The sequence below is a fragment of the Amblyomma maculatum genome, chromosome 11 (genome assembly GCF_055883805.1).
Source record: "Amblyomma maculatum isolate TAMU_Amacu chromosome 11, ASM5588380v1, whole genome shotgun sequence".
NCBI classification, from domain to species: domain Eukaryota; kingdom Metazoa; phylum Arthropoda; class Arachnida; order Ixodida; family Ixodidae; genus Amblyomma; species Amblyomma maculatum.
In genome coordinates, this window is record NC_139354.1 from 57,329,714 (window position 1) to 57,357,437 (window position 27,724).

At 44.8% G+C, this 27,724-nt stretch overlaps 1 protein-coding gene across 1 annotated transcript; it reads right to left on the minus strand.

The window, feature by feature from the left end:
- Positions 1 to 7: 7 nt before the first annotated feature.
- LOC146173845 (pancreatic triacylglycerol lipase-like) lies at positions 8 to 22,678 on the minus strand. The gene is made up of 11 exons (XM_084585287.1): positions 22,545 to 22,678; positions 20,645 to 20,915; positions 19,219 to 19,365; positions 15,037 to 15,145; positions 14,105 to 14,251; positions 13,182 to 13,398; positions 11,309 to 11,490; positions 8,782 to 8,902; positions 8,145 to 8,339; positions 5,392 to 5,541; positions 8 to 128 (listed from the first exon to the last, which is right to left on the minus strand). The coding sequence occupies exons 1-10, from the start codon at positions 22,676 to 22,678 to the stop codon at positions 5,415 to 5,417; spliced, it is 1,650 nt and encodes a 549-aa protein (XP_084441413.1). The 3' UTR covers positions 8 to 128; positions 5,392 to 5,414.
- Positions 22,679 to 27,724: the final 5,046 nt, after the last annotated feature.

Below are 27,724 nucleotides of genomic sequence, written 5' to 3' on the forward strand. Positions count from 1 at the left end.
GCGATATGTCATGATGCGCCGTTGGAGACAGTGCAATGTCCACTACGTCAGATAGTCCTAAAGCGTGGGACGTATTGATCAAAACGAGGCTTCTTTTGACGTATACGCCTCTCGCAGAAGCTTTGTGGCTGAAAAAAAAGAAGCAAAGTTTTTTTGTAAAGAATGAAGTCCCCTGGTATATTATTTTATCAATTGAAGATGTCATCCCACAAAATAAATTATTTGCACTGGGTTACTTTGTGAATTTTTATCATAGTAACTTAGGAATTACCTTCGTATCACAAATTGGAAATAAATGTAAACCAATGTGATCCAGTTCTTCGATGTTCTAATGGATAACGCTAGCTATTTTTCAATCCCTGTACATATCATTTTGCTATAGCCGCCATATGTTCATACGAAGTTATGTTTCGGTGTTACAGCATGTATAGGGCATCCATGAAATCGCTACAACCGAGTGACTAAAGAGGCTTTCCCTTCCATAAGTCTGAACTCGGTTTTTGAAGGGGTGGTGTTCACTCTCGCTGCCCTACATAGAACTAGTCCCTTGAAGTCATATGCAAGGGGCGCTAGCGGCATTATGTCCCTACATGATGGTTGCTGCCGTCGCAACCATCAGCAGTATTGAACTCGCTGGGATCTGTGCATAACGAATCTCTTCCGCATCTGGTCTTAAAAATTTTCTGTCCTATCTCTAAAATCGTGTGAGTGAATAAATAATCCCGTGAACTATGAGGGACAAAAAAAAAAGATCGGGATCATTAAAAAGGCCCGAGTTTGTCAAAACACTGACTCATCTTACTCAACAAACGCCGGACGTCCGGTGCGCTGGTAATGGAACAGTGCCACGCGTTAAATTCACTAATAGAGACTTAGTTTAGCACTACCGCTTACCACCACAACCTACCGCTACCGCGCGAGGGCCAGTGCGCATGCGCAGGTAACCCTGATGACGATAGATGGCGCCACGTTCCCGTCAAACGTCAGCGGACTCAATACACAGGGACCAATCAGCACATGCTATGCTGGCAGCGCGCGGTAGTGGTAGACGGCCGCGGCAAGCGGTACACTAAATGTCTATTATTGTGAGAACGGGTTATTCTTTGCTACGGGTGAAGATATTAAAGAGTACATATCTGTGAAAGGTGTGATTTTTACAAGCGGAAGAGTCCAAGTGCGGCGTGTGAGGGTGTCGGTGGCTGGCAGACTGTTTTTAGAGACGAGTAAATTTTGAGAACCATAGTCGCTTATCTAGCTTAAATCATCACTTCTGTCTACCTGTATAATACTTGTTACAACTTACTCTAAATTATTCGCTGCACATTGCATTTATGCGAACCTAGATTTCACGGTACGCGCATTTCAAGCCATGATATCTTGCTGCAACTAAATTAGACAATCATTCTCACTTTGGTCCGCCGTTTTTTATGCCAGCGCGTAATAGTATCTATTCAACCATTTTGACATCCAGGTCAGGCAGTTCAGTTTCTTCACTAATCTGCTGAAACAGCGCCTGGGAAAACTTCAGTAATTTCGGAATATTGCCGCTGGAAACGTGCGTTTTGGCGCCCCCTGGTTTTGAAATGGGGAAAATAATAAAAAGCTCTTTATCTCTACATTGCGCCCCGCGTAGGTAGCAGAGTGCGTATCATAGTGCGGGCTGATTTAAAAAAAAGCTGCGAGTCGTATTGCGTGCAAAGCACAGCCTGTAGGTGTCGCTGTAGCACGAGTTTCGGCCTAAACTGCAATACTGAACGACAAGTATAACATATTACTGCGCAGAAAGGTACTGCTGCAGACTTCATAAACGCAGATTGTTCTATAAAGGAAAGTGGATATAGACGCATATAACAACATAAAAAGCCATTATGGATCACTTTCGTTATAAGCCGGGTACATTACGGCGAACGTGACACTGTGAAAGCCGACGCACGCCGGCACCATAAACGACCACGCACATATCGTGATGAACGTGAGGACGCTCGCGCCCTCTGGTAGCACGGCCTGCATCAGGGAGCAAATGCGCTGCTAAGTAGGAGGTCACCGGACGGCAATGAGAAGCAGAGTGAAAGCAATGTACGGTGTGTTAGAAGTTCTGCTATCTGAACTCGATAAAAAAAAAAGCGCGAACAGCAGTGCACATAAGTCGTGTTTGCGAATGGGTTGTGCGACTAAGCGGGCACAAGCTCTCACAATTCTCGTCGTAGAGTTCGCAATTAACTACAATTCATTTTTAGCTTTTTATTCTCTGCAACTAGCAAGCATGATTATATTGAAAACGTTAAGCAGTGGCATTTAAAGACAATTCTTTTTTTTTTTTTCAGTTTGTTTGGTTTAGTTTGGAGGTTTATTGTCTTAAAGCAACTCGGGCTATGAAGATGCACTGTTGTGAAGGACTCGGGAAGTTTTGACCACCTGGGCTTCATTAACGGGTACTGACATCGCACAGCACACGGACGCCTTACTTTTCGCCTCCATAGAAAGGTGGCCGCCGCGGCTGGAAGATTCTATTTTGTATAATTTTGAGAGCAGACACGTATTCTTAGCTATGTACGTCTAAAATTTGAGCCTACTAATTCTTCTAATTACGCATGACATGTGAGATCGTGGCACTTGACAAGAAGCTCCTGCGATGACATTGATAACGACGACACCGCCGTGCAAACTAATTAACTAGGTTTCCGCCTCGCGCAGGTTTCTCACCCCGTTCAGTTATGGCTGGCTCAAAACATCGCATCAGGCCTTAAACTTCAAAAAATAAATCAGCCATTGCCTTCATTGTGCCGGCCTCGTATATTGCCGGAAGAATTGTCATCCGGTTGCATGGTGCATTGCCTTCCTTTTAGCACTGCCGACAAAGTACTGGGTATCAGGATAGGCCTTCGACTGCCTGAATTTTCAATTTAAATAATCTAAAAATCCACATTAAAACGCCACTTACATCCGCCTTCACACTCCTGACGCTGACTGTGGCTTCTTTCCGTCAATCTCTTAATATACCAAGCAAGAGCACGAGCCACGCTCAGCAGTCTGATTCTCGAACTCGAATTAACCTTGAGCTCACCCGCAGTGGCTTCTTTCCGTCAATCTCTTAATATACCAAGCAAGAGCACGAGCCACGCTCAGCAGTCTGATTCTCGAACTCGAATTAACCTAGAGCTCACCCGCAGTTCAGACAAGCGGCCTCATATCGCCTTCTCACCTAAGATTGCGCTAATGTAAAAGCGAATGAAAAAAGCGTTATTTTATGTACAGATTGTGACGTCATCGCGATATTAAACGTTATCACCTGAGCACTTCACAATCTCGTGGTATCCCGTGGAATCACGCGAAGAAGTGCTAAATTTCTCGCGGGCGCACACCTGTGCGAGTACGGTAAATCGTTCTGCTTTTCAATAAAATGCTAGTGTTGCATTGAATAGCCCAGCATAGGTGCCCTATAGGCGCAAAAGCTGCGTCACATCAGCGTAACACCAGCTTCGTGTCGGATGCCGTGGTATAGCACGCGTAATTAGACGTTTTGGGGGTGAAATATTTAACGAGCATAGCTCGTGACGCTGGAACGCAATCATAATTGTACAAGATAGAAGAGCTTTTGATTCCACGGCCTACAAGTTTGCAATATAAAAATTCATGCTAACTGCAGTGAATAAAGAGGTAAATCTAAAATTTTGTTTATTTCCGGAGTCTAGTGACAATCTTTCTAATAGTTTGAGTCTGCCTAGCCGCGTAACCCATTAATGCGAATGACCTCTGTTTACTTGTCTTATACGTAAAAAAACTTCCGGGTATTCTAATTATCAGCACCCTATATGTAGAGAAGAAAGTTATTTTTAAGCTTGAAGAATATTGATGTATTATAATGTCCAGAAATCGCACCAAAGTTGCATATTGTAGACGTATCCTGTGATAAAGTTCAGGCTTGAAAAAGCTTAAGCCCACAACTGCGCGAAATTCGGAGGACAAAAAAAATTGTGGGCTTTACCCGAGAAAATTCCGCGTTTAATGGTGAAGTTGATTAAAGCAGCAAATTGGCTTTATACTTAGTATCTATTTAAACAATTATGCAAATAGAAAAGTAGTTACATGTCGCCTGTAGGTTTCGAACCCGGCTTCGAGAAAAGGCGCTAGATTCCCCACTTGTGGTCGCACAATATAAAAGCAGCATTTGACAGGAAAACTGCAAAACGAAGGATTTTGCCAGGCCTTTGATCTCTCCTCTGGCTGTCTAGTTTAGCGGTTAATGTGTATACCCGAGTAAGATCAAGATCACTGTCGCGTTTTTCCTTGTAGCCGCCGCCTCCTCTGCCCATGCGGCAGAATCTATAGGAGCCGCGCGCGAACCGAACAGAGAGATCCGGAGTTCACACTCGTCTCTTCTACAGCAAATAGTTTTCTCCGTCACATTAGTGTGAAAGCACTCATCGGCTTACCAGTACCGACAAAGGATCGTGTCCAGTCTTGTGTCGTCGCTAGGATTAGCTACGCTGCTTCGTGCGGTCACGACCATGTGGCCTCCCGCAGATAATTGGAACTTAGTTCGCCATATCGCCTTCAAAGCGCGAGTCCCCCCGATGGGTCTTTCAAGTTCGTCAGCCAGCAGAAAGAGGATAGAACCTGTGACTTTCAGATTAAAAAAAATTGTAGTGGATTCTGACCAGTGTACTCGGCTTCAGTAGCCGGGCGTCTTGACGTGGCTACTTTTGACGTGGCTGCTCCCAGATGGCGCCACAAGTAGGATTAAACTAATCTTACTCAACAATAGACTAAACTCTTGACTTCCGCGGTCAAGCGTTTCATTGCAGCGGGAGCTGCATGATCACGGAGACCACGGTTAAACAGCTGCCAATCGATGCAACCTCTTTCCGATGGCGCCACCCGTACTGTCTTCAGAAGGTCTATTTCGAGCACTCGAACACTACCCTGTCGTACAAAGAATGTGGCATTTCTAAACAGGAGCTTGCCGAGGCAATGATGGTGCTACACCGAAGGCACGTAGGCATACTATTTTCCCTGATAACAGCATTATGCATGTTACGGACTAGCTGAGCTGAAATGTCATTCTATTTGATCCGCTTCACACCGCTACAGTGCTTTAGAGAGTCGTGCTGACGACTTTACAGCTGGCTGCTGCACATCAGACCCATAACCACATGAAGTTTGTATCTGGTAAGCATCATGTAAAAAAGAGCGATTCCATTGAGTTAAAACAGTTAAGCCTACTACCACCAGCCGTTAAACCTTTAGATTTGATTCTACCAGATCGGAAACACTGAGGTAACCGGCACAGTGTTTGCATGTGCGGATAGGTGGCTGAGTCATAACTGTTAACACTTTTCATGAATTGTTACGTCCTTGAGACCGAAAGAGGTGGTGAGATAAACATGTCACCGTCTCGTCGATGTTTCTGCTCGTCAGAGCTCCACTTCATCATCGTCACTTCCACAGTCCTCTTCAGGCTCTAGGACCACTTCTCCTGGCACTAGCGGCACTCCTTTGAAGCCCCCTCGGCAAAACTTCCACGTCTCTGTACGTCGTGTCCTGGGAAATGAAGGCATCCTTCTAGAGCTTCACGTTCCTGTCTCAACGGATATTTATTTATTTATTTATTTATTTATTTATTTATTTATTTATTTATTTATTTATTTATTTATTTATTTATTTATTTATTTATTTATTTATTTATTTATTTATTTATTTTTTATTATTTCGACTGGCACATAAACTGATCGGTGAGTCAACAGCGCCCGTCCTGCTTGCTTGATCTTCGTCCTAGTCTGTAGCGTTGTTTATTCATCATGTCACCGTACCAGCTCAGCCAGATGTCTCTTTTATTAAACTTTTTATGGTTTACGGTTTATGTGCTTTAACGTAATAGAGGACTCCGGAAATTTTGACCATCTGGGGTCCTTTAACGTGCACTGACATCGCACGGCACACGGGCGCCTTGCTTTTCGCTTTCAACGAAAAGCTGCCTCCGCGGCCGGGATCGTTAGGCACAGTAGTCGAGTGCCGTATCCAATGCACTACCACATACGGCGAGGCGGATCAACTTTAATATATATATATATATATATATATATATATATATATATATATATATATATATATATATACATATATATATATATATATATATATATATATATATATATGTGTGTGTGTGTGTGTGTGTGTGTGTGTGTGTGTGTGTGTGTGTGTGTGTGTGTGTGTGTGTGTGTGTGTGTGTGTGCGTGCGTGCGTGTGTGTGTGTGTGTGTGTGTGTGTGTGTGTGTGTGTGTGTGTGTGTGTGTGCGTGCGTGCGTGTGTGTGTGTGTGTGTGTGTGTGTGTGTGTGTGTGTGTGTGTGTGTGTGTGTGTGTGTGTGTGTGTGTGTGTGTGTGTGTGTGTGTGTGTGTGTGTGTGTGTGTGTGTGTGTGTGTGTGTGATAATAATACTTGTTATCTACCAAGAAGCACGAGGATATAGAACACATGTGAACGCAGATGAAGGCCACTGTTTAGCATCGTTTATGGATCCATCGATGCTGCCATAAAGTTTCTACTCCGCTTAAAATAATTATAGACACACACTTCCCTAGTACAAATTGTTTTAGTACCAGTACTTGCTGTGACTGACATAAAAGGTTCAAATAGCCACATATGTGTGACATCTGATACTCTGTGGCGTTTAGGTCCGTTTATGTTCGTAGCCAAAGCACTAATGCTAGGAGCCAATTTTTTTTTTTTTTTTGCAGCAGTGACAGCTTCATTCGCGCTGGGACCTATTTTGTATGCTGCGACTGCAACCCCGAATTGCTGCAGAACAATTCCAATTATTCAAATGAATAACTAAACCTCATTCATTATATTTTAACTACGCAGTTTGTTCGATAGTTCCTATAGAGAGTTGTAAGTAGCGCGCAAAACTACGTCATATCAGTTTTTGAAACGAATAAAAACTTATCTTCTAAAGCCCTGCCGTACGAAGAAATCCGACGCACTTTTTTTCTGTGTGAAACTGCAACAAAACGCAAAATATGTGCAGGAAGCTTGTTGCAGAAGCAACTTCCGGTAATGACGTGATGCAATGACAATGACGCAAATTGGAACTTCCGGCTTTAATGTGACCTGTGATGAGGTTTATTTCGCACCACCCCTCTGAATAACACAGACCACTCAGTCGGTAATGATTGGTCTTTCCCTTACAACAAGCTGCGAGACAAAAGAATGCGCATCCCGTGGCACAATACCATTCCATAATACCGGTTTCAGTTTCGTCTGAGCACCGTTACCACTGCATCACTTCATCACCGGACGCCATTTCTTTACCAACACACTGCACGTTTTTTTTGCGATCAGTTTCGAATTTCGAATAAGCTTCGAATTTCATCGCGTTGTAAGGCTTTATAAAGTATGTTTTTATTCATCTTAAAAACTGGTATGGCATCGTATTGTTCAGGGCTTCCAACTCTCTGTTAGGACTAACGATCCAAATGTGATCACTTTGTTATTTAGTGGGGCTAGTTGATTGCCTCAACGATCAACTTTTTGCAGTACATTGTGTTGACTGAAGCTTGTTCCTGTAAATGTTTTGTTTCTACTTCTGACTCACCATACTCGAGAATGTTTTAGAGTATACTTACACGTACATCGAAAGTGTGCACTGAAACAACTGACTTATGGCGTTGAACACATCACATTGACATTCACATTTCACTGGTCATCTAAGCAGCAAGCATGCCTTTCTCTGTTGCATGTGCTTCACACACATCACAGTGTCCCAGTTGTTGTTGTAATAAAATTTTGGCACATGTCATCATTAGCCGGACTATTCCGACTGCAGGGCAAAGACCTCTCCCATATTCTTCCAATTAATCCGGTCCTGTGCAAGCTGCGTCCACTTGACCCCTGCGAACTTCTCAACCTAATCCACCCACCTAACTTTCTGCCGCCCTCTGGTACGCTTACCTTCCCTTGGAAACCATTTTGTTGCCACAAGCGACCATCGGTTATCCTCTATTCGCACTAATGCCCTGCCCATGCGCATTTCATACATGTGCCATTGGCTTATTTAACCTTCTGCTACTATGCTGACATTCACCAAAGACATTTTAAGCATTCCCCTCACTTACAAACAACAATAACTGTAAGAAATTGCTCTCACCTTTTTGAAAGGATGTGCATATCCAAAGGTCGAATCTTGAAATAGAGAATGCGTGGTACGGGCCCCAGACTTGCACTGTCCGCTCGTCGACCCACGACAGATTTCCAGTGGAAAGTTATGTTGTTCACATCATATAGCCTCTTCTTAGTGGTGAGCAGCGATGTGTATTTTACGCCGGGCTTCATGCTGTGGGGGCTGAAAGCGACGGCGCTTTTATGAAATGAAAACTTTCGCAATATATCATCTCCTAAATAAGGAGCATAATTTAGCGTAGTTAGATTGTCCGACGTGCAATAATATTAAGGTGCGCAGCTCTACCTAGCTCCAGTTAAACGGCGCAGCTTCAGTTCTCAGAGCGGCTGCAATTCCTTGGCTGCACACCACTGGTTGTTTTACTGTATCTCTGAAACGTCACAGTTAGTTAAGCCGTATTAGTTAAGCATTGAGGTCAGAAATTGTGGTTGCGAGTATTGCACTTTATAGTTTGAATGGTATATCACTTTACTTGTTTTGACTCAAGTTCGTTTATCATAAAGATCCACCACTGCAATACAAACTTGAAACCCTTCTTAGCACATTTTCAAATTTGCCGCAAAACAAAGACAACAGCGTAGAACTTGTAGATAAATCCTAGTACCTCTTGTGCATTCGGATAGCAATCTTCTGGTCTACGCCAGGAAGCGTCAGCTGTACATCACCAAAAAGATCCCAGAGAGGAACTGACTTGGTCGTCTTCACGATTATCTGGTACTGGAAAACTTTCAAAAAGAAAGGGCAGCGACTTAATCAACAGGCATTTTCTTGGCGGCGTCAGCATCCTAGGCTTCACTCTCAGAAAGCAAACAATAATTGTTTTATGTAAAAAGTCTCAAACAGTAGATGAATAGATCGAAATTCTCATATTATTCACTGCTTGTGCTCGTGTAAGAAGGCCCATAATTTGCGGGGAATTGTTTTGCTGACTTAACTAAACACGATTTGTCCCTCTGCTCATAAAACTAATTTATATTTAAAGCAAAGAGCAATGTCTATCAACTAAATCAGGTGGCGAACAGCAAGCAACGCCAGTACACTGTCGACAGCTTGATGTCCGCACCCTCTATTCTGTCATTACCACGACAAAAGCAGATGACGGCATTATTGAAGCATCGAGGTAGTTTATACTCACAGGGACAACAAACCAAAATGAGAAAAACACTGAGGCTACGCAAGTGCATCCTACTCGTTGCAGGACACAAAACCGATAACCACAGAAGAAACAAGCAATGTAATCCTAAACTGTGGCGTTTACCTGCCCTAAGCTAAACATCAGCTGTGGAGGATGCCCCAGTAGAGCGATACGGATTAACTTCAACTAGCGCTAACATAGTACAGAATACAGGCGCCTAGGCAGTTTTACCGAACCGGCTTCATAGCCGAGTGCGCTAAACACTGAGCCACCACTGCGGGTGAAATGGCTATGTGCGAAGAGAGCAGTAAAAAGAAAAGTCAAGGTGAGATGTGCAATCCGCTCTGCCTCTGTATGCCGTACAAAGCATTGCCGTGTATATTTAAGACCACACCTTACGAGCAAGTCTAGTCAGGCGTTAGGTCTGTAGCATGAGCTAATTATTGCGCAGGTGCCTCCAAAATAAAATGGGACTTAAGAGACGAGCAAGAAATTTAGGCGACACACAGTTACATTATATGTCGACTATAAGACCTGGTTCTTTTTACCCGTAATTGCTGCTCTCTGCACACGCTATAGGAGTACTTTCTTGGGCGAGTTGGTAAACATCCATTGTAAATATAAACAGCGTGAACAGGAAGGCACAAGATAAGATAAAAGCAAGCTACAGGACAAGCGCTGACTCACAACTCAGCCTAAGCATTTACTCCAAGGCCCCGACACAAACAAATGTGACGAATATGAAGCCTTCGCGTGAAACAACCCCTGGGTTCATCTGCTGCACAAAAATTCACTCAAAAAAGAAATCTCTGCTTGAAAGAGCAAGAGAAGTATTGCTGACGCATTTAATGTCCATTGAAATAAAATATCTTTCAACCAGCTCTCTCCCTAACTTTTCTTTGTTAGAAGAAGTGTACTCCCCTATATGACCAGGTCAGAATTCTGTATTGCCACAAAGAAAAGATTACGAGAGAGATAGTTGAATCATATTTTATTTCAACGGACAATAAGTGTGTTAGCAAGACTTCTCTCGCTCTTTCAAGCGAAGAGATTTCTTTTTTGAGTGGCGTTTTGTGTAGCAGATGAACCCAAGGATTGTTTTATGCGAAAACGCCGTGTTTGTCACATTTGTTTTTTCCTGCGCCTTGGAGTAAAATCTGAGGCTGAGTTGTGAGTCAGCGCTTGTCTGGTAGCTTCATCTTGTCTTGTGTCTTACTGTTCGCGCTGTTTTATTAACAATGGACGCTATAGGAGTGTAGCTCTGGTGATACTCTATCTTCAATGATATACTTCCGGGTTACTAACTGGAATTTCGTCATACGATAGGTACACACAGCATTTATTCTTGATTAATTTCAACCTAATACGCGGTGCTCTGTAGTCACGTCTGTTCACAGCAATTTACAGCCGCCAACTATACCACTAAGCCTGCCACCACGCAGTCCGGACATGTCACCTGACTAATGCACCTGTCAGCCAGACCATTTCACGTGGTCTTATGAAACCCCTTATCGCTTCGACAAATCAGCCTTCTTCACGATTAAAAACGCTGGTCATCGCCAGGACGCCAGATGTTTTTTTTTTTTTTTTTTTATGAAGCTTTTAGTGCGACTGCAATAAAAGCCGAGTTATTAAAATCCGCCATCGGTGTTGCCAGCCTTCTACAAAACTAAGTGTCCCCAGATTTTTTTTTTTTTTTTTTTTACGTAAAACTTCAATGTCGGCGAGCTCTAGCTACGGATGTTTGCAGCGTGTTTGCAACTAGAACATCCGGCTCATCAGTGGCAGTCTTTTCATGGTCACCTTACCGGCGACGGGCGTGAAGTAGCTACATTGTTTTCAAAGACGAATATTTTATTTAAAGTGGGCCACCTGTAAATTCCGCAGAGATGTACATAACGTACCAGCGTAAGAGGGGCATTTCTGTTCGCCTTTTCCTTCGCACCTCAGCACTCAACTCTTTTTCACCCTCAAAACAACTCTGTCGCACACTCACGGCAGTAGGGAGGCTCCGGATCTGTTTTCAGATACAGCTTTGCGGCACGCGTTTGGCTGCCGTTGCCGCTTGATCTTCGCGGCAACCGACGCGTCTTGTCGGCTAGGAAACCCATGACTGCGCAGCGACCACGACCAGAGGCGCAGCCGCCGCAGCGACCAGCTGTGAATTCTTCCCAAGACCTGTGGTTGGCGGAAAACAGGAAAACCCTCAAGTTGTAAACTCTGCAATTTTGACTACATTGAAGACTTAAACCCTTGCCTTCTAGAAAAGTTGAGAATTTAAAAAAAAAAACTTTGGTTACGACAAGCCTTCTTTTGGGCCGTGCTTAATGGAACTAGGCCTTTTTTTCCAACCCTGTACTTCCATGACCATACAGTGCAGGGTTGTTGTCAAGAGAAAATGACTTTAATGCAAGCCCTCCCATGAGTTCGAATCAAATTCAAAGGCAACTCCTCAAGAAGCTTGAAAGTAATCAGTGACTTGTACATAACAGTTCAGTTTCTATTGGCTTCAAGGCTTTTTGCATTCAACAAAATTTAATGAGGAAAAAGAAAAAATCAAGAAGACATGCCATCATTCCGAAAATTGAGCAACAGAATGAGGCTTCCCTCGTAGACCTGTGTTGCCAGGACATGTACCTCATGAAACAACGAAAGGTAAGCATGGTAATGCATTTCCTAAATATAAATACAGAAGAGCCTGTAAGTGCTTTTTAGCCAATATAGACTGCCGCAACTGGAAGCTAAATCCTTGCAGAATACTATATGAAAAACATACCATTCCAGCATTCACAATTTTCAGTGCGCTCGCTAAAAGATGTCTAATCACTTCTACTTTAACCTGTCTAGTCCGAATGAATTGTTCTCCTTAATTCTGTAAAAGATTTCTTCTTGGTAATATGCTAGTAGCTCTTCTTTATGCTAGGAGAGCGGGAAGCACATTTTCCAGACTAATGTCTGCAATGAGCCCAAGTAGGACCGCGCGCGCTGGATCTCGAGATCCAAAGTAACAAATGCAAACTAAGCCTGTCTGCTTTCTCTTGTACTTTCTTTTGCTTTGGGATACAGGAGTTCATTCACAAGCCAATAGCAGACCTCATAATAAGGCTACTATCATAACCAAACCCGTGACCCCATGAACCAGGCTACGTACAATGGCCAGCTTACGCTGGTGCTAACCGATAACTGACACCTTTCGATCGCCGTGTAACGTGTTACCTTGAACGGAGTACGGGAAACCCCCACACTGCCAGTGTGGATGCACAGTCTTTCTCGACGCGGCATGCATGCGCCCAAATGCTGGTTAGAGCAGGCAGAGCGTACGTACTAGACCTGAGGCAGCTAGGCGATGGGCTAGAATGCATCAGGCACCCTCACGGTGATCTGCCCATGCGCGCTGACGGCGTGCTTGCTTCTGGCACTACAGTGACTGCGATACGATAACCGTTAAATTAAACGTGTGTTATCAGAAGCGCATACAGGTTTAACTGATGACACATAGCGGCTGGCTCTGCTTAAACGATCACACTTTTCGCGTGCGCACTGGCAGCGGATTAGTTCATTGTACTCTATTAACGGTAACGGTAACACGGTGCACGGTACGGTAACGATGTCTAATGGTAGAGATTGATTTCCCAAACCTGATCTGAGTAACCTTTCTCAAAGCTCAAAGAATTTTGTTGTCTTGCTTGTTTTGAAAAGTTATATTTGACAGTTAGCGCTAGTTCCGTAGGCTTCTCTTTTCCTTTGTCTTAGGGTTCCTTTTAAGTCATAGCACTATGCTTACCTATTGTATATACATCAAGTTTTAATTAATACGGCACTCTTCTGAGCTGTCAGTGAGAGCGCCATTTCAAAAGGAGGGCCATCACCTGCAGGCCACCCCGACGGGCAGACACAGCCTCCGGTTGATGGTGGCGATAAAGTAGTCGACGGACCGCTGGTGATCGCAAGCTGCCAGCCGACGCACACTCTCCAGCATGCCTTCCAGAAGCAGGCTGTTTATGTGCTGCATGCGGCATCCGGGCTGCCGGTTGCCGTTGTTCGGGTAGAAGTCCACATGGCCCACCAATTGGTCAATTCCGAAACCTGCGCGCGCTCAGGTGAGACCACGAAGCAGGAATTGACTAAACATAATGCCCTTACATGGCTGAGTAAAGCTGGATAGCGATTCCTTAATAACAAAATGCCTAAAACATGTTATTCATTTACCCCTAACCGGAGCCATCCGCTGATATCCTGAATCCCAGTTGATTACTCAGCTACTTTTACGGATCAGATTATCTGCCACCCAAAGTTATTTTTTTGCATTATTCGAATGCCTCTTTATGGGAGCATAGACAGTATTGTACTGCGGTTCGTTATCTATTTGGAAAACCATTGGTATTCTGTAATTTGCCACTGCTGCTTGATCAGTGACGTAGGCGCAGCTTTCAAGCGGCCCTGCAAGGCTCGCTGGTCCGTGGTCGGATGGCGACCAGACCTTATCATTGGGTACATATTGCAACGAACGACGAGCGGATACGTGCGGAGGGTGACGAACGCTATCAATGACGTGGAGGCTCTGTGATTTGTGTAATTAGCATCTGGCTGCTTTCGTCATGTCATACCAACAGACATAGCTAGGGGATAACGGATACTTATAAAATACGACCGTCGTATCCGAAGGCCAAGTCCTAGAGCCCATTCACCGTGTCTGCAACGGTCTCCTGTACCTTTGAGGGCCGGTCACCTGTTCCATGCATTGCCTCGACTTCGGGTCATTTCTTTGCGAGGTCGTTTGATCGGTGCTTGCCTTTATCGTTGAAGAATCCGAGGTTTGCGATGAAGCTGAACGGCAGGCTGGCATCGGAATGAATGACGTCGACGAACGCCGCGTCGCTGGGATCGAGACGCACGGTCGGTGGCATGTGAAAGAAATATGGACCGGCAGGATCTAGCCCTGAAAGATTTACGGGAGGAAAGGAAGAGTTATGGGGCAGTGCTTTTCTTTGCCATATATTTGTTTAGTATGATCGCAGGGCAACTACATACAAAAGTGCCAGGATTCCCCGTAACAGGTGGAGAGAAAATTCAGAGCAGCCCAACATGCCCCTACAATTATTAGTTCACACTTATCTAGCGACACAGAAAAGAAAAGTTTCGCTAAAACGGGGCATGATGATATCACGTGAGTGCAAAGATTTCTTATGCATACCTTACGGAACGGAGGTAGGAGCTTCCGATATGGCAAGGCTCATCTTCGAAAGCCGTTGATACATTCCAATATTTCATTGCCGCGCTTGGCAGAAGCAGCTAGCTTGGCTTAGTTTTCTGCCATTCCGAGCGTTCTCACGTGCTCTCAGTTTATCCATGCTCTAAAGTGCCAGATTAGTGTTTTACACGCAATATTTTAGTGAATAAAAAGAAAGAAAAGAATATTCTATGTTGATCCTAACTACAAAACAAAAAAGAAACTGAACAATATATAAGCCAACATAGACTTGCTAGATGTTCATCAAGTATCACCACACATTGACAAGCCAATGTTCATATTTACTGTACCGGTGAGCAAGCACCGTTAAAAATCAGTCTGCTAACAGCGGAGCTTCTTTAATGTCTTCTTGAGATTCCGCACGGACTCATTAGGCAAAGAGAGGGACAGCAAAGGCGCGGTGATTTTCGGATATAAGAAATGCAACGTTTGAAACGATTGCCACCTTCAAGCCGAAGATAAATGCTGTTTACCCGTGATGCGCCCAATCTTGTCGAGACGCTCTCCGGCGTAGCCCGCTATCTGTGCGCCCAGGCTATGACCGATGATGTGGAAACCAGCTGGAGACACTCCCGTAGCATTCTACGAAAAAGAAACAATAAAGAGAAAGTAGAATTGGTGGGGAGTACAATGATAAAATCGGATGAGGAGCCTGCATGTTGAGTGTCCCGCTGTGTACGTCGAAAACGAAGAGAGAAAAGGAAGAGCACGCAAAAACAAACAAAGGAAGAAAGGTCCATTGAACAACTAAAACCTATCCTGCGGCATTGACGGACTGTAACTCACCACTTGCATCTGTGGATGTCAATAAACATGGTAGACCACAGAAAATGTCGGAAGCTACAATCTGTAAAATTTTAAAGAACGCGGCAGAAACAGCAAATGGTAGATACTGAATGCACTTGAAAGTCAGCTTCACAGACACTGCGATTTGCTCGTAGGCGCGTCATTAAAGCAGTCTATTTATGAACCTAGTTTACATTCCATGGCAAGGTTTTCAGAGCCCCAGATAATTAAAAAAGACATTGAATTTGGCAGGTTATAAGGTAACTTAATTGCCACCATCAACTGCCATTTCATGCTCACTGCAAGAAAAGAATCTCTCGCAGTGATTTTCAATTAGCCTGTACCTTGTCCCAGGATTTTTTCTTAATTTACCTTACACAGACAGATGCCTGTTCGTGATAGTTACGTCGCGGTCAACCATATAATGCAATTTCCCGCCGCCCCAAACCAGACAGCAAATAAAAGTACAAGCTATAGAGCTGGAGGAATGCGAATGCGAATTTCTAACGTCCACCATATTTGAAGCGAACGTTGTGAGCCCACTAAAAGTAATACGACACGTTGTATCTCTTTTCAGCGTTGCCGTTTCCTGTTTCGAAGCCCATTATAATAAGCCTTGGAAATCTCCTGACTTCAGAATGCGCGAGAACTGCACTCTTTTTTTTTTTTTTGCAATGAGGTATCTTGATCATGTACAGTTTATACAAAATTGTGAACCTAAATGCCTTGTATATAGGTTGTGCTTCGAGTTTTGAACATCTCAGTCATAGCGGTATATTAAAGGTTGTCATGTTCTGATGATATAGCGGCCATGTGAAATGCCGGATACTCTCACTGACAGGTAATTCAGCAGAATGCGTTGTTGGTCTAGTTGGTGCATTGCATGAGGATAGGAAGAACCAGCCAAAAATACATACACAGGAAAAACACAGAAGCAGGCAGGAAAGAGGCTCTTTCCTCTCTTCGTCTTATTTTTTTCCTGTGTCCGTATTTTGGCTGCTTCCTCCTATCTCCAGACAGTTATTATGTTTTGCATAAAAGCACCCAACTTTGACGTGAAGCTACTCTGACGTGGAACTTGCTCTACAGGGTGTAATTTAAAAGAGTATGCAATGAGCTGCTCCTTAAAAGAATTTGAAGGGGATTCTAAAACTTTTTCATTTATCTGAAAATTTCATTTAAGGAAATTACACATCTTTCATGAAGCACAATTTGAATTTAAATGATTTAATTATATAAGTGAAAAAGTCGTTATTGACGTCCATTTGAACGAAAAAGGAATTATTCGCCATCTACTTCACATTCTTCAGTTATTTAATTAAAAAGCGAGTGCGCATGATTCAGAGGCTTGAAAGAAATTGTTCACAACCCTTGTGCTCTACTTAGGGCTGCGAAAGTACTAAACTGCATCTATAGCTGCGATTCCGGCCAAGCACAGCTCACAGGATCCTAGCAATCATCTCTGAATTCGGATTGATTATCAGCTTGCCCTTCAGCAATTATCGCCTCGACGTTTTGCTCGCAACAGGTGGTCATATTTGCATCTGATTCCTCGTAGTCATGTCACGAGAAAGCGACAAAGAACATTATTTGACTGAATACGCTGTCGGCTTCAGCATTGTCAGCAGGACTTGCCTCTTTCTTTAAGCATTGAATCTTGTGCTTCGAAGCCTGCGTGGAGGCAGCACTTTTTTACAATCGTCACTTGTTCCCAGACATGGTAGCCTAGAGCCAATCAACGCTGTACTACTTGATTCATTGATTGGATAACGACTATAGAATTGGCAAGCAGCAATTCAAGACTGACTTCAGTCCTTCCATGTTGCCATGGGCAGGAAAATTGTTCACAATAAAGACAACTTTCCTGTCCTGCCTAACAAACCTTGTTTCTTCGTTCCGCAGCCCATTTCTGAAAATCGCTATCTTCATGCATCCTCTTTTAATCAGCATAGGCGACAGCCAGTTCTCGAACGCCCTTGCAACGCGGGTGCTCCGACTTTCTTGTCGAAAGCAACTTCAAGCATCAGTCCCGTGCCAAGGTTGCGCCCATCAGTACAGTAATGCGTTTCATACGGAGTATACAACTTGTATAGGCTTCGCACTTGCAAGCGAGAGCTTTCGATAGAAGCGCCTCATAAGAAAGCCCATTTGTCGACTTTGAAGATGTCTCGTGGTTCATGGCTGCTTGGTGCAATGACACTGCTCACTGAATCCCCTTCACGGTAGACGGTTTTGACGACTAGGCCATTGCACTTTTTAATCTTATCACCCAGCCAAATCTTACGCTGAAATTTCTACTCCCGTTTGCAGGGCTGCCACCCGCGCCTTCCGCTCCAACGTACGACCGCTTGTCTAAGAAATGGCACTGCGCACGTAATTAAGCCACATAAAATGAACCTCTTCTAGCCTTTCATACGGTGTCGTCTTCATCCTAAATTCGGCTTAAAATGAAGGTCACAATCTTGACAAACCCTTGACAGGCGGCTTCTTTTTTTTTTTTCAATATCCGCGGCAGTGCTGACTACGGGATGTTCAACTTCCTTGCCACTTCTGTTTTAGACAGGCCGCTTTGCTGAAGCTATGGACATAATGCAAAACTTGCAAGTTCTTTTCAAGCGGCAGCACATTTTGCGGCAGTTTCTTCGTCACGCCCAAACACCGATCGCACATAGGCCCAAATCAAAGTAGTAGCGGCAACAAAGAAAACAAACCAGGAACAATGCCAAGCAGAAGCCAAGAAACTGTCGGCACGCCACGTATGAAGCAGACGCAGTCATCCATAGGAACGGAGTGAGGCAAGCAGTGTGAACTGCACGCGTCTGCTGGGAAGCAATAATTATTCAGGCGACAGAGACTGATGAAAGCCAGATTGTCGTGGCTATACCATTTAAAGGTCCATAGGTCATGCCAACTCACGGAGCTCACGGTCGCGAAAATGTGTGATCGCAATGCACCTGGAGACGTGGGAGACAGGATGGACGACGAAGCCTGCTCCGAGAGGCCGCTGCTATGCTAGACAGAGGACTAGAGCTGTGGAGCTGGCACGGGGAGCAAGCGAAAGTCTGCCCTCCTGATCCGACGCATCCTGACCTGTGATTCGGGTCGTCGAGACGCACCTTTGACTACGCTTCGGAGGTCCCAGCGAGCCTACCTCGAGTGACATCTCTCATCAGCAACGTTAACAGAAATACCGATCGAAACAGTCTATTCTCACTGATTCATTACCTTGAAGGACATTGAAGGCATTACTTAGGACCATGTTTTCACCATCATAAAGCGCACTAGCGTGTCGAAGTGTCGGGTTTGTGCATGATTATGATGCCCTGTACTTTCTTAATGTTTACTGTTGTTGTTGTTTGTTGTAGGAAACTTTTATTCTTGAGATGTAAACCTCTCTAGGTTTCTCGAATCACGTTCTAGACTTATAAGTGACATACAGATAGCAACTGCATTGACTTGGCCCGACGATATGTTGGCTACGAAAAATCGGCTCATGAGTGTAAGGCCACTTCAGGCATAAGGGAGCACAAATTAGCGCAGGGGGATTCCAAGCGTTTAGGTTTTGTGCATTTAACCAGTTGTGACAATGAAGCAGCGTTTCAATTAACCGAACAATTTCCCTCCATTACATAGGAAACCAAATAATCGAACTTATTTCCGCTTATCAATAATTTTAGTGTAACTGAGTTTCGTTTGCTGGGTGCTCATAGCGCCATCATGTTTTATCTCGGCTATTTCCTTCACATGTGCTGACGTTTCCTCACCAGACGGGTTTCCGCGGAATCCTCAACCATTTTTAAGATTTAATATATTTTCAAGCAACCTAGGTAATAGGTACCGTGTCCCTCGGGGAGCAGTGCCAACCTCACCTGCAGAGTGGTGACGAGCAAAGCGAGCTCAGCGCCCACCACCCTCGTGTTCGCTGTAGCCTTTGTGTAAGGTGGCCCGTTGCCGTGACTCCAGTCCACAATGATCACGTTGTAGTCGCCATGCTTGAGGAACTCGTCTTTCATTATCTGGAATGAACAAGTAATAATGACCATCGTAATGCAAGTTACAGCCTCGTTCAGCCGAAAATTACGTGGGATTTTACGATACGCTTTTAATAACTGTCTGATACCCCTCTACGGGACGTGCTAGTGCGTGAGGGACCTGTAGCCCAGGCCATCTCCCGGCAAACGCCCAACCCGCTATGTCACCCTCGCGAGCAACTCTGTACCACCACTCCTATGTTACACAAGTCGTTCATATAGATAACAGCCCGCCTCAGATGCCGCTTCGATAACTTGCCTACCAAGGCAGGCGCCCTACGTTGAGCGTGTGTTCCAGCCGTTGTCATCGACGAAGGAAACCGCGTACCGCCTTTCATAAGGCCGTGATTTTCGCAGAAGGCAAAGACGGCATTTAATAACGCATTTTTTCACTTTTTCCTCTTTCTTACGCTTTTCACAGGTGCGGCTCAAAGTTCTTGCGGTCGGTGAAGTTAATGGAAGCAAGAGTCAGAATGGCAAGCTAGTAAACTGCTCTTATCGCAAAGATGGTTAGAGTATCAAGGAAAGCGCAGAAGAAAAATTAAAACCCGCTAATTATTTTGCGTGTGAATGGAACAGAAAAAACTATTGATTGACAACAGGTGTGTCAGCTATGTTCGCGAGTTTGGCATTGACTTGATGGCACTCACTGATTGTGGGTACTTAGACGTAAACGGGAGCATACTATATGTCGAGTCGCAGCTCGCTCGAAAAAGCAATATGCTGCACGTCATGGCAGCGGTAGGTCACATTGGAAAGATAAATTATATGTAAGGAGGTCGTAGGTCTTACCCAGGAAAGAAAAAGACTGGCAAGCAAAAGAGGATAGAGAAGTTGAATACATCGCTTACGTCTCCGCGAAGCTGCACTGAGAGATTCCATGCGCCTGGTGTAGATTCTTACATTAGATTGCCTCGGTACACGACCTATACGAAAGCGGCACCTAATGCTTGTTCCTGGCTATGCACGCGCAGGACAGAGGTTAAGATATACACTGACCGCGATAAACTTTCTAAGCAGGGGCATTCCGTTATGTGACGTGGAACGCAGCTTTGGCACTCAACCCCACGTTCCGCATTATTGCGATTGCTACGGCACTTGCCTGGTGCTAGCGCTGTGGAAGCGGCCGAAGAAGCGGTTTTAAAAAGCCCAAGCAGCGGACGTTTCACCTTTCACGCCCGATGAAAAGTTCTATAGGCCCCTGTGTAATCTAATAGGACTGTTATTTGCTGCGACCTGGATAATCACACAAAACGTAACTCACTCCCATCCACTTTCCGACTTCTAGAGAATCCATGAATCCGTGCACGATGACCTTGGTGTCCAGGGACCCGTTGAAGAAGGAGTCCTCTGCGGGTCCCACCAGATCGTCGGCACTGAGCAGCTCCGGTTCGTTTGGGTTCCGCTTGGTGAACAGCAAGAAGCGGGTGCCGATGCGCTCCCGGTCATCGGGAAGCACGTTGATGGGTCGGTGGATTACGTGGTAGAAGACGTCGTCGTTCTCGAAGCACCCCAGTCCGTGCATGCACTTGCTCGTCACTGTGGGCGCCGTACCCACTGACCCGAAATGTACAAATGTCAGGAATGGTAAGGAAAAGTCATCAGGTTTTTTTATAATCGAGTGGTCAAAGCACCTTGCAACCGATCTTTTGTATACTGCAAAGACATAGAAGGTGTTCCCTCTCGCTGACCCGCAATTATTTCCCGCACATTTGTATTTTAGCCAAAACTGAAGTTAAGGTTGAGTCTCTAGACCTCTGTGAAATATATCGAAATATCCTGCTGCTGTGCACGTTCGACATCAGCGCTTGGTTTTGCAACTATGAACTTTTTTATTATTATTTTTGAATGTCGTCTTTGCTACTGCATGCTGAGAGGTACGGTGTCCACTGCACCCAGGACAAAGCAAGCTCATTGTTCGCAATTACATGCCTATTGTTTAACAGATTAAACAGATGTGTTGTTTCCGCGAGTCTGCGAATGCACCAAGAACAAAAGAAATTTTCCAAATTCTGGATGTTAGCGGCCGCACTGCTCAGCTTGTAATGTCACTAGCATGTAGCAAAAGTGTGAACAGCAATCTTATTAGCATCACTGCCATCAGCCTTGTGTGACCATTGTTGATGCTGCCTGAGTTTGTCTTCTGTTCCCATCTTAATGCAGCTACTGTGTTATCACAACTCAAAAGACATTGCGCAACTCTTGCACTCGAGAAATCATTAACCATGACAGCTTGCTTTGAGGAAGTATTCAGAGATTTGGAATGGGAACCTTTAGGGACAAGGGCCAATGGAGAATACCTCTGTAATCTTCGATCCGCTGATGACATTGCCTTGCTAAGGAACTCAGGGGATGAACTGCAAAAATGATTGATGACCTAGGCAGGAAAAGCAGAAAAGTAGGCCTAAAAATTATTATGCAGAAAACTAAGATAATGTTGAACAGCCTCGGGAAGGAACAGCAGTTAACAATGGGTAACCAAGCACTGGAAGCGGTAGGCAAATATGTCTGCTTAGGACATGTAGTGCCCGCAGATCCGGACCATGAAATGCAAACAACAAGGATAATATTGTGATGCAGTGCATTTCGCAAGTATTCACAAATTATGACTAGCAGCTTACAGGTATCACTAAAGAGGAAGTATCCTACCTGTACTCACATATAGAACTGAAACGTGGAAGCTATCTAACAGGGTTGTACTTAAGTTGACGAAAAAGCAGAGTTATGTAACGAAAAATGGTAGATGTTACAATAAGAGATAGGAAGCTTGCAGTGTTGGTCAGATAAATACCTATAGTTGATAACATTGTGGTGAAAAACGGCATTTAGTGCGAAGAGAGTATAACCGATATTTGAAAAGCATAATTCAAATTGGATACCAAGGGAATGAAAGCGTAGCAGGGGGCGGCAGAAAGTAGGGTGGGCGGATGAGATTCAGAGGTTCGCAGGGGCCAAGTGGACGCAGCTATAACAGGTCCGGGTTGATTGCAGGAACGAAACGAAGGAACAGCGCAAACAGACAGGACGAGTGGGAAGGCGAGACAGACACATGCGCTGTTTCTTCGTTTCGTTCAACACGAACAAACCAGCCCGACAAAGCCCTCTTTTTAATTGGAGGAATATAATAGAGGCCTTCGGCCTGCTATGGGTATATTCAGAATTATGATGATGATGATGATGATGATGATGATGATGATGATGATGATGATGATGATGATGATGATGTGTTATGACCGGTGATCCGGAGCGATCTTCCAATGCTCAGCAAAGGCGCGGGATGTTCTAGGGACTTCATCATCGCGCTCCAGTCATATGAGGTCTGAATCTAAATCGCCCATTGAAATGGCTTTTCAGTTTGGTGGAGCAAGAAAACTTAGCTCCGATCGCCGACTGGAATACACCATGCGATCGCGGCTTCATCGCATCAAGGCTGAAACATTACCAGAACAACGATCCAAACTCCTCTATGCATGCATGCTAACAATCTTCTATATTGCGCGTAATATGTTTAAACTCACAGGTGCGTCGCAGAAGTTTGGTTGCCTGGTCCGCGATTCCCGCGCTGACCAGGGTGCACAGCAAGGCTATTGCGCTGACTCGAACCGCAACTGCCGCGGCCATACTTCCGGCGGCTTCTGACTCTGGAGCACGCCGAAAGCCGGATACGACGCACGATGGTTCCGCTATCTGCGAAAGTTGAGAGCAACGAGCGGAGCAGGAACGTCGCCTGTCCCCTTCCTGTGCTGGCGCAGACCGTTACCATTATTTTCCTCTTTGGAGCGCGAAAAGAGTGAAAGCTCCTACGCCCGGATCACCGACCTGGCGGCGGAAACTGTCGCCGGTCGCATACCAGTGGCCGGCTTTCATTCTATAATTCTCTTTCAGCGGTAGCTTTCAGTAGCTGGCATAATACCTTTTGCCGCGTGCTTCCGGACGCTGCCTTTTTGCACCTACTTTTTTGAAAACTATCCAGGTGTTTCGTAATACATTTTTATTAATAACAAGTCAATGCGATATAACGTTTTCAACAGAATTGCACTGTCGAAAGTATAAACGTTTAACAACTGAAAGCATGCGCATGCCTTCAAGTGTTGCAGCCATGCTTGTTGTTTGTCATGGCGTTTGTCCAAACATCTCGACGGTGGTTTAATTGAAAGTAAAATAAAATGAAGCATATGACAGAGTAGTAGACTAGCTTACGTCGTTCTTTTGCAGCGGAAACTGCCGTCGAATCTCTCGAAAAACCGTTTTTTTTTTTTCACAGCTCCGCAGCGAAATGTATGAACGATAAGTCTAGCTACTTCCTTCCGTTGCAGTTATTAGTATATGCTTTCAAAGACAGCAGAAGGTCAAAATTAATCGGGACCCTCCACTGCGGTTTTCTTCACAGAGCACGTGTTCCTTCAGGACGATAAACGCCATTTTTTATTCTACTGTTTCACGCGCCAATGCCTGTCATGATAGCCAGATTCATGTCGTTACTCAACGGTTCTACGGTGGTCAAAGCACATACAGAGCATGCCAGGACTCAACTGAATTTAGGTTAGAGCATGACGTCTGCGCAGACGTGACAACTGGCCCTTATATCTTCTCGATTAAGTGCTCCTATGGCAAATTTTGATGCCTCTGGTACTTCAGAATGGATGAAATCCGTATCTATACAGTACATCCCGAAACAAAATTAGTGTCGGGACACTTGAGAAAAGAGACAAAAGGGGCACCTGTTGTTTAAGTCTTCTTCGTCTTCAAAGATTTCATCAAGGCTCATGAGACCTTCGCCGAATTCTGTGGTATTCGGTAATAATTTTGGCTTGCGGAGACCACGGTAAAACAACTCAAAAGTAAATGGACATAACGAAAGGAAAGAAAAAAAGCGTGGCATCAATGACGTACCTCAGCCTCTTGAATTAGCCAAACTGCGTATATGTCAAGACGCCGCAAAACGATGCAGCTGTCTTCTTCGATGAACTAAAGATGACACGTTGTTGCACGGCGCCGTTCCAGCTGATCCACAGCGCGCGGTTCTCCTGCCGGCAGGCACTGCTCCGCGCGACGCGTTCATGGTCCACAAGGACGCGGTGTTCCGCCTCCGACACGCTCCAGCATCCGGACGGTACACCACGCGCCGTCTAAAGACCGTACGCGCGCGAGCGCACTCACACACGCAAAGCAGCGAAGGAAGGAAGAAACAGGTTGTCGCGTGACGGACCACTCGACCCCCCAAAGCAAGCTCGGCCAGCCCGCAAGAGGATGAACCGGAGGAGGACGGCCACCACGGCGCGCGGCGACCCGCAAATGGGGTTGGGCCAATTCCGGACCGACCTGCCGCAGCTAAGAGTAGTATCCTCTTTTGCTGCTGCTGCTGCTGCCGAGATCGGCACCCAAATTCAAGCCGGCCCCGTTTTTCTTTTCTCTCTCTTCTTTGGTTCTTGTTGCCGTAATTCTTTCCTCTTTCAGATACTGGCCGCTGAAACCTTTCCCGGCCCGCCCACTACAAGTGAGTCTATGCTAGTAGCATGCAAATTTCGCGAATATTAATTTGTTCTCGTTGTTACGGTTTCTGATTATATCTGCACGTATACGATATTTTATTGTTTCTTTTAAGCAGATGCAAATAGGGCAGCTGTATAGTAACAGGAGTTCTTTATGTCATTAGATAAATGGCACACTATAAAAAAACGCAAACTAGGTAGTCTTCAAGGATGGCCCACGTACAGTGTCTACTTCTCTTTCGCCAAATGTATGCGCATGCCTTCTTCCTTAGTGTTTTCTCTTTCCCTCCGCTTTCTTTTACTTCTTTTTTCCACCAGCATCCTGGAGGCTTGCCACGGACGATGAGCTACTGGCATAAATTGTTCCTTAAGAAGCAACTGTTCGAGCTCGGTCCCGGTGTAACAGGTGTACTCGATGCCCTCGAGGAAAAGCGCGCTTATGCAACAAGGCTTAGCTCGCTTATGCCGTTTACGGAAGTTATCGTAGGTATCAACTTCCTATAATTATGTTCTCGCGTACCATTCGTTCTAAATATGGTGTCTTTCTTCCCCGGTCTTGAAGATCATTGCTCCGCAGACGGAGAGGACGCTCAGCGGGGGCCCATTGTTTTCTAATCAGCCACTGAAATCCTCTCCCCTTCCCTCTTTTCTTCTCACCCCCTAGTTCCCTGGGCTCATTGCATCGCTACACAAGTATGTTATTTTGGGTCGCAAGACAGCTGCAGCCGGAAGAAAGCACTCCTCAAACGGCACGCGTTCGACACTTTGGGGTGCCTTTCTTATCCATGGTCTCTTGCAAAGCACTCTCCACGAAAGAACAGTCATCAGTCGCTCTTGGCATGTGGTGGTACCGGTCCATATATATGGCTGCAAAAAGCAATGCCAGCTCTATTGTCAAGGGGATATATGTTTCTGAGCTGGCCTACCTTCTTAGAGTATTACCTGCTGCAAAACATTTTTTATTTCAGCGGTAGAGCAATATTCCAAGCAGTCTGACTAATAGAAAAGTCTCATATATCTTCAAGCACCCTTTTGTGCTTTACAATTAGTCTCCTTTGTGAGGGTGCGTGAGCGCGGGACAGAGATTTGGAAGGAGGGGCAAAAATAAGTAGGTAGACAGGTTTGCGACCGAGGTAACTGGAGTTAATAAGGATTGGCTTTCGTGTGGCCTCTAACAGCCGCTGATGATGATCGTACATGTTTCGACGACCTTTATTTTCTTGCTGCCCTTTTCAAAAACATACAAACAAATGGTATGACAAAAAAAAAACATAACGCGCCTTGTTTTGTAGACCATACACTGATTACGCTTCACAGAGACTACATATGCATGTTGTCTACCTCGGTGACTGAAGGCATTAGATGACGGGAAAAGCGAAATGGAGGCAACGATGAAAAAAACATAACTGCTCACCTGCTCTGTAGCCTTCTAGCGAATCAAAACAGACTGATTCGGAGGTCCTGGCTCTGCCTCTTTGAAAAGAGGAGAGGTTTATGCCACCATTGTCATTGGGCTGTTTTCCTTCTCCTTTCTAAGCACTTATCTTCATGATAAATAATTACTTCAAAATTATGAACAAGAAATATCGTATGATTTCCTTTGTGTCTGTGGCTGTGGGCTCCTTTATTATGTACCTCATAACGATCCTCGTTTTCCGTGCATTTGTTTGATGATTAGCTTAATGAAGTCTTTGAATATGGTAACCTTGACGTCATGGGATGGTTAAGAGGGTTATCACACAGCTCCCCTCCTCTATTCTAGATCACGTTCTGCGTGTCGCACGCGGTTATCACATCTCGTTTCCCTTCCGCCGCTATGGTAAAAGGTGGCGCTGGTTGTGGACACTCTCGAGGATAGCTTACACGCAACACAAATGCCTGAGAAAAAGTGTTAAACAGCCGGCGCCGTAGCTCAGTGGCAGGGCACCCGAAGGGGAAATTCGGATGTCGTGGATACGGATCCCACTGACGGCATGGGGTTGTTTCTTCTACTTTATAATCAATTACCTCCACGATGAATTGTTACTTCGCATTCATAAACGCCAAAAAGATATCCGAGGCTTTCCTTTGTTTCAGTGGTCGTTGCCTCTTTTCTTATGTATCTCGTAACGAAGCCCCTTATCTTCCCTGCATTTATTTGGTGAGAATTTATCGTGTGTCATGTAGGGAAAGTTTTGACCATTAGTTGTGAGGGACACCATGCCTTGCGAACATTAAAATTGCTTTCCCAGCTGCCGATACCTCAAGCACCTGACTGAGCAAGTGCACAAGCGTAATGAATACTGCAAGTTGCAATCTTGCACTCGTCGATGCGTGGCACTTCGTCTCTACACAAATCTCGTGTGCGTATGTGGATACTGAAATTGTTTTTGGTAGTTGTTTGAAGATTCCGATGAGTACAACTATGAATAATGTTGAATAGAACATTCCTCCTCGACCGCCATCACTCCCGGTTGGATTATCTGTCGTGTTACATGCATCAGTCGACATGTATACTTCCTGCATGATTACTCAACTAAATTGGAATTCATTGCTACAAGGTGCGCCAAACTCATTGGCTTCTGAATTGCTTGTGGAATGGCGTTCCAAATTTGAGCGGCTGTTAGGGAATAATGTATTATATCCAGAACAAACAGCTGCGCTTGTCTTTGAATCGAGGACAGAAGACGTACGAAGTAGAGAAAACCAAACATAAACCTCAGAGCACTACAGCTGCCGAACCTTCTCTGTAGTCTTGTTTATAAACAGAACAGCATAACTGGTGAGAGTGTGCGCTTTTCATTCGACTATAGCTCTCAGCGAGTGCTTATAAGCAAAAAGCAAAATATATATTTTGATTCCAAGTAACATTT

What these genes read in the sequence shown, in the direction of transcription:
- LOC146173845 (XM_084585287.1), bottom strand. Translation starts at nt 22,678, where the DNA reads ATGATGAAGTCCCTAGAACATCCCGCGCCTTTGCTGAGCATTGGAAGA. An exon ending in AAGTCGGAAAGTGGATGGGA is followed by an intron (nt 19,366 to 20,644) that starts GTGAGTTACGTT and finishes TGTTCATTCCAG; the next exon opens with ATAATGAAAGACGAGTTCCT. An exon ending in GCTATCCGAATGCACAAGAG is followed by an intron (nt 8,340 to 8,781) that starts GTACTAGGATTT and finishes CGTCGCTTTCAG; the next exon opens with CCCCCACAGCATGAAGCCCG.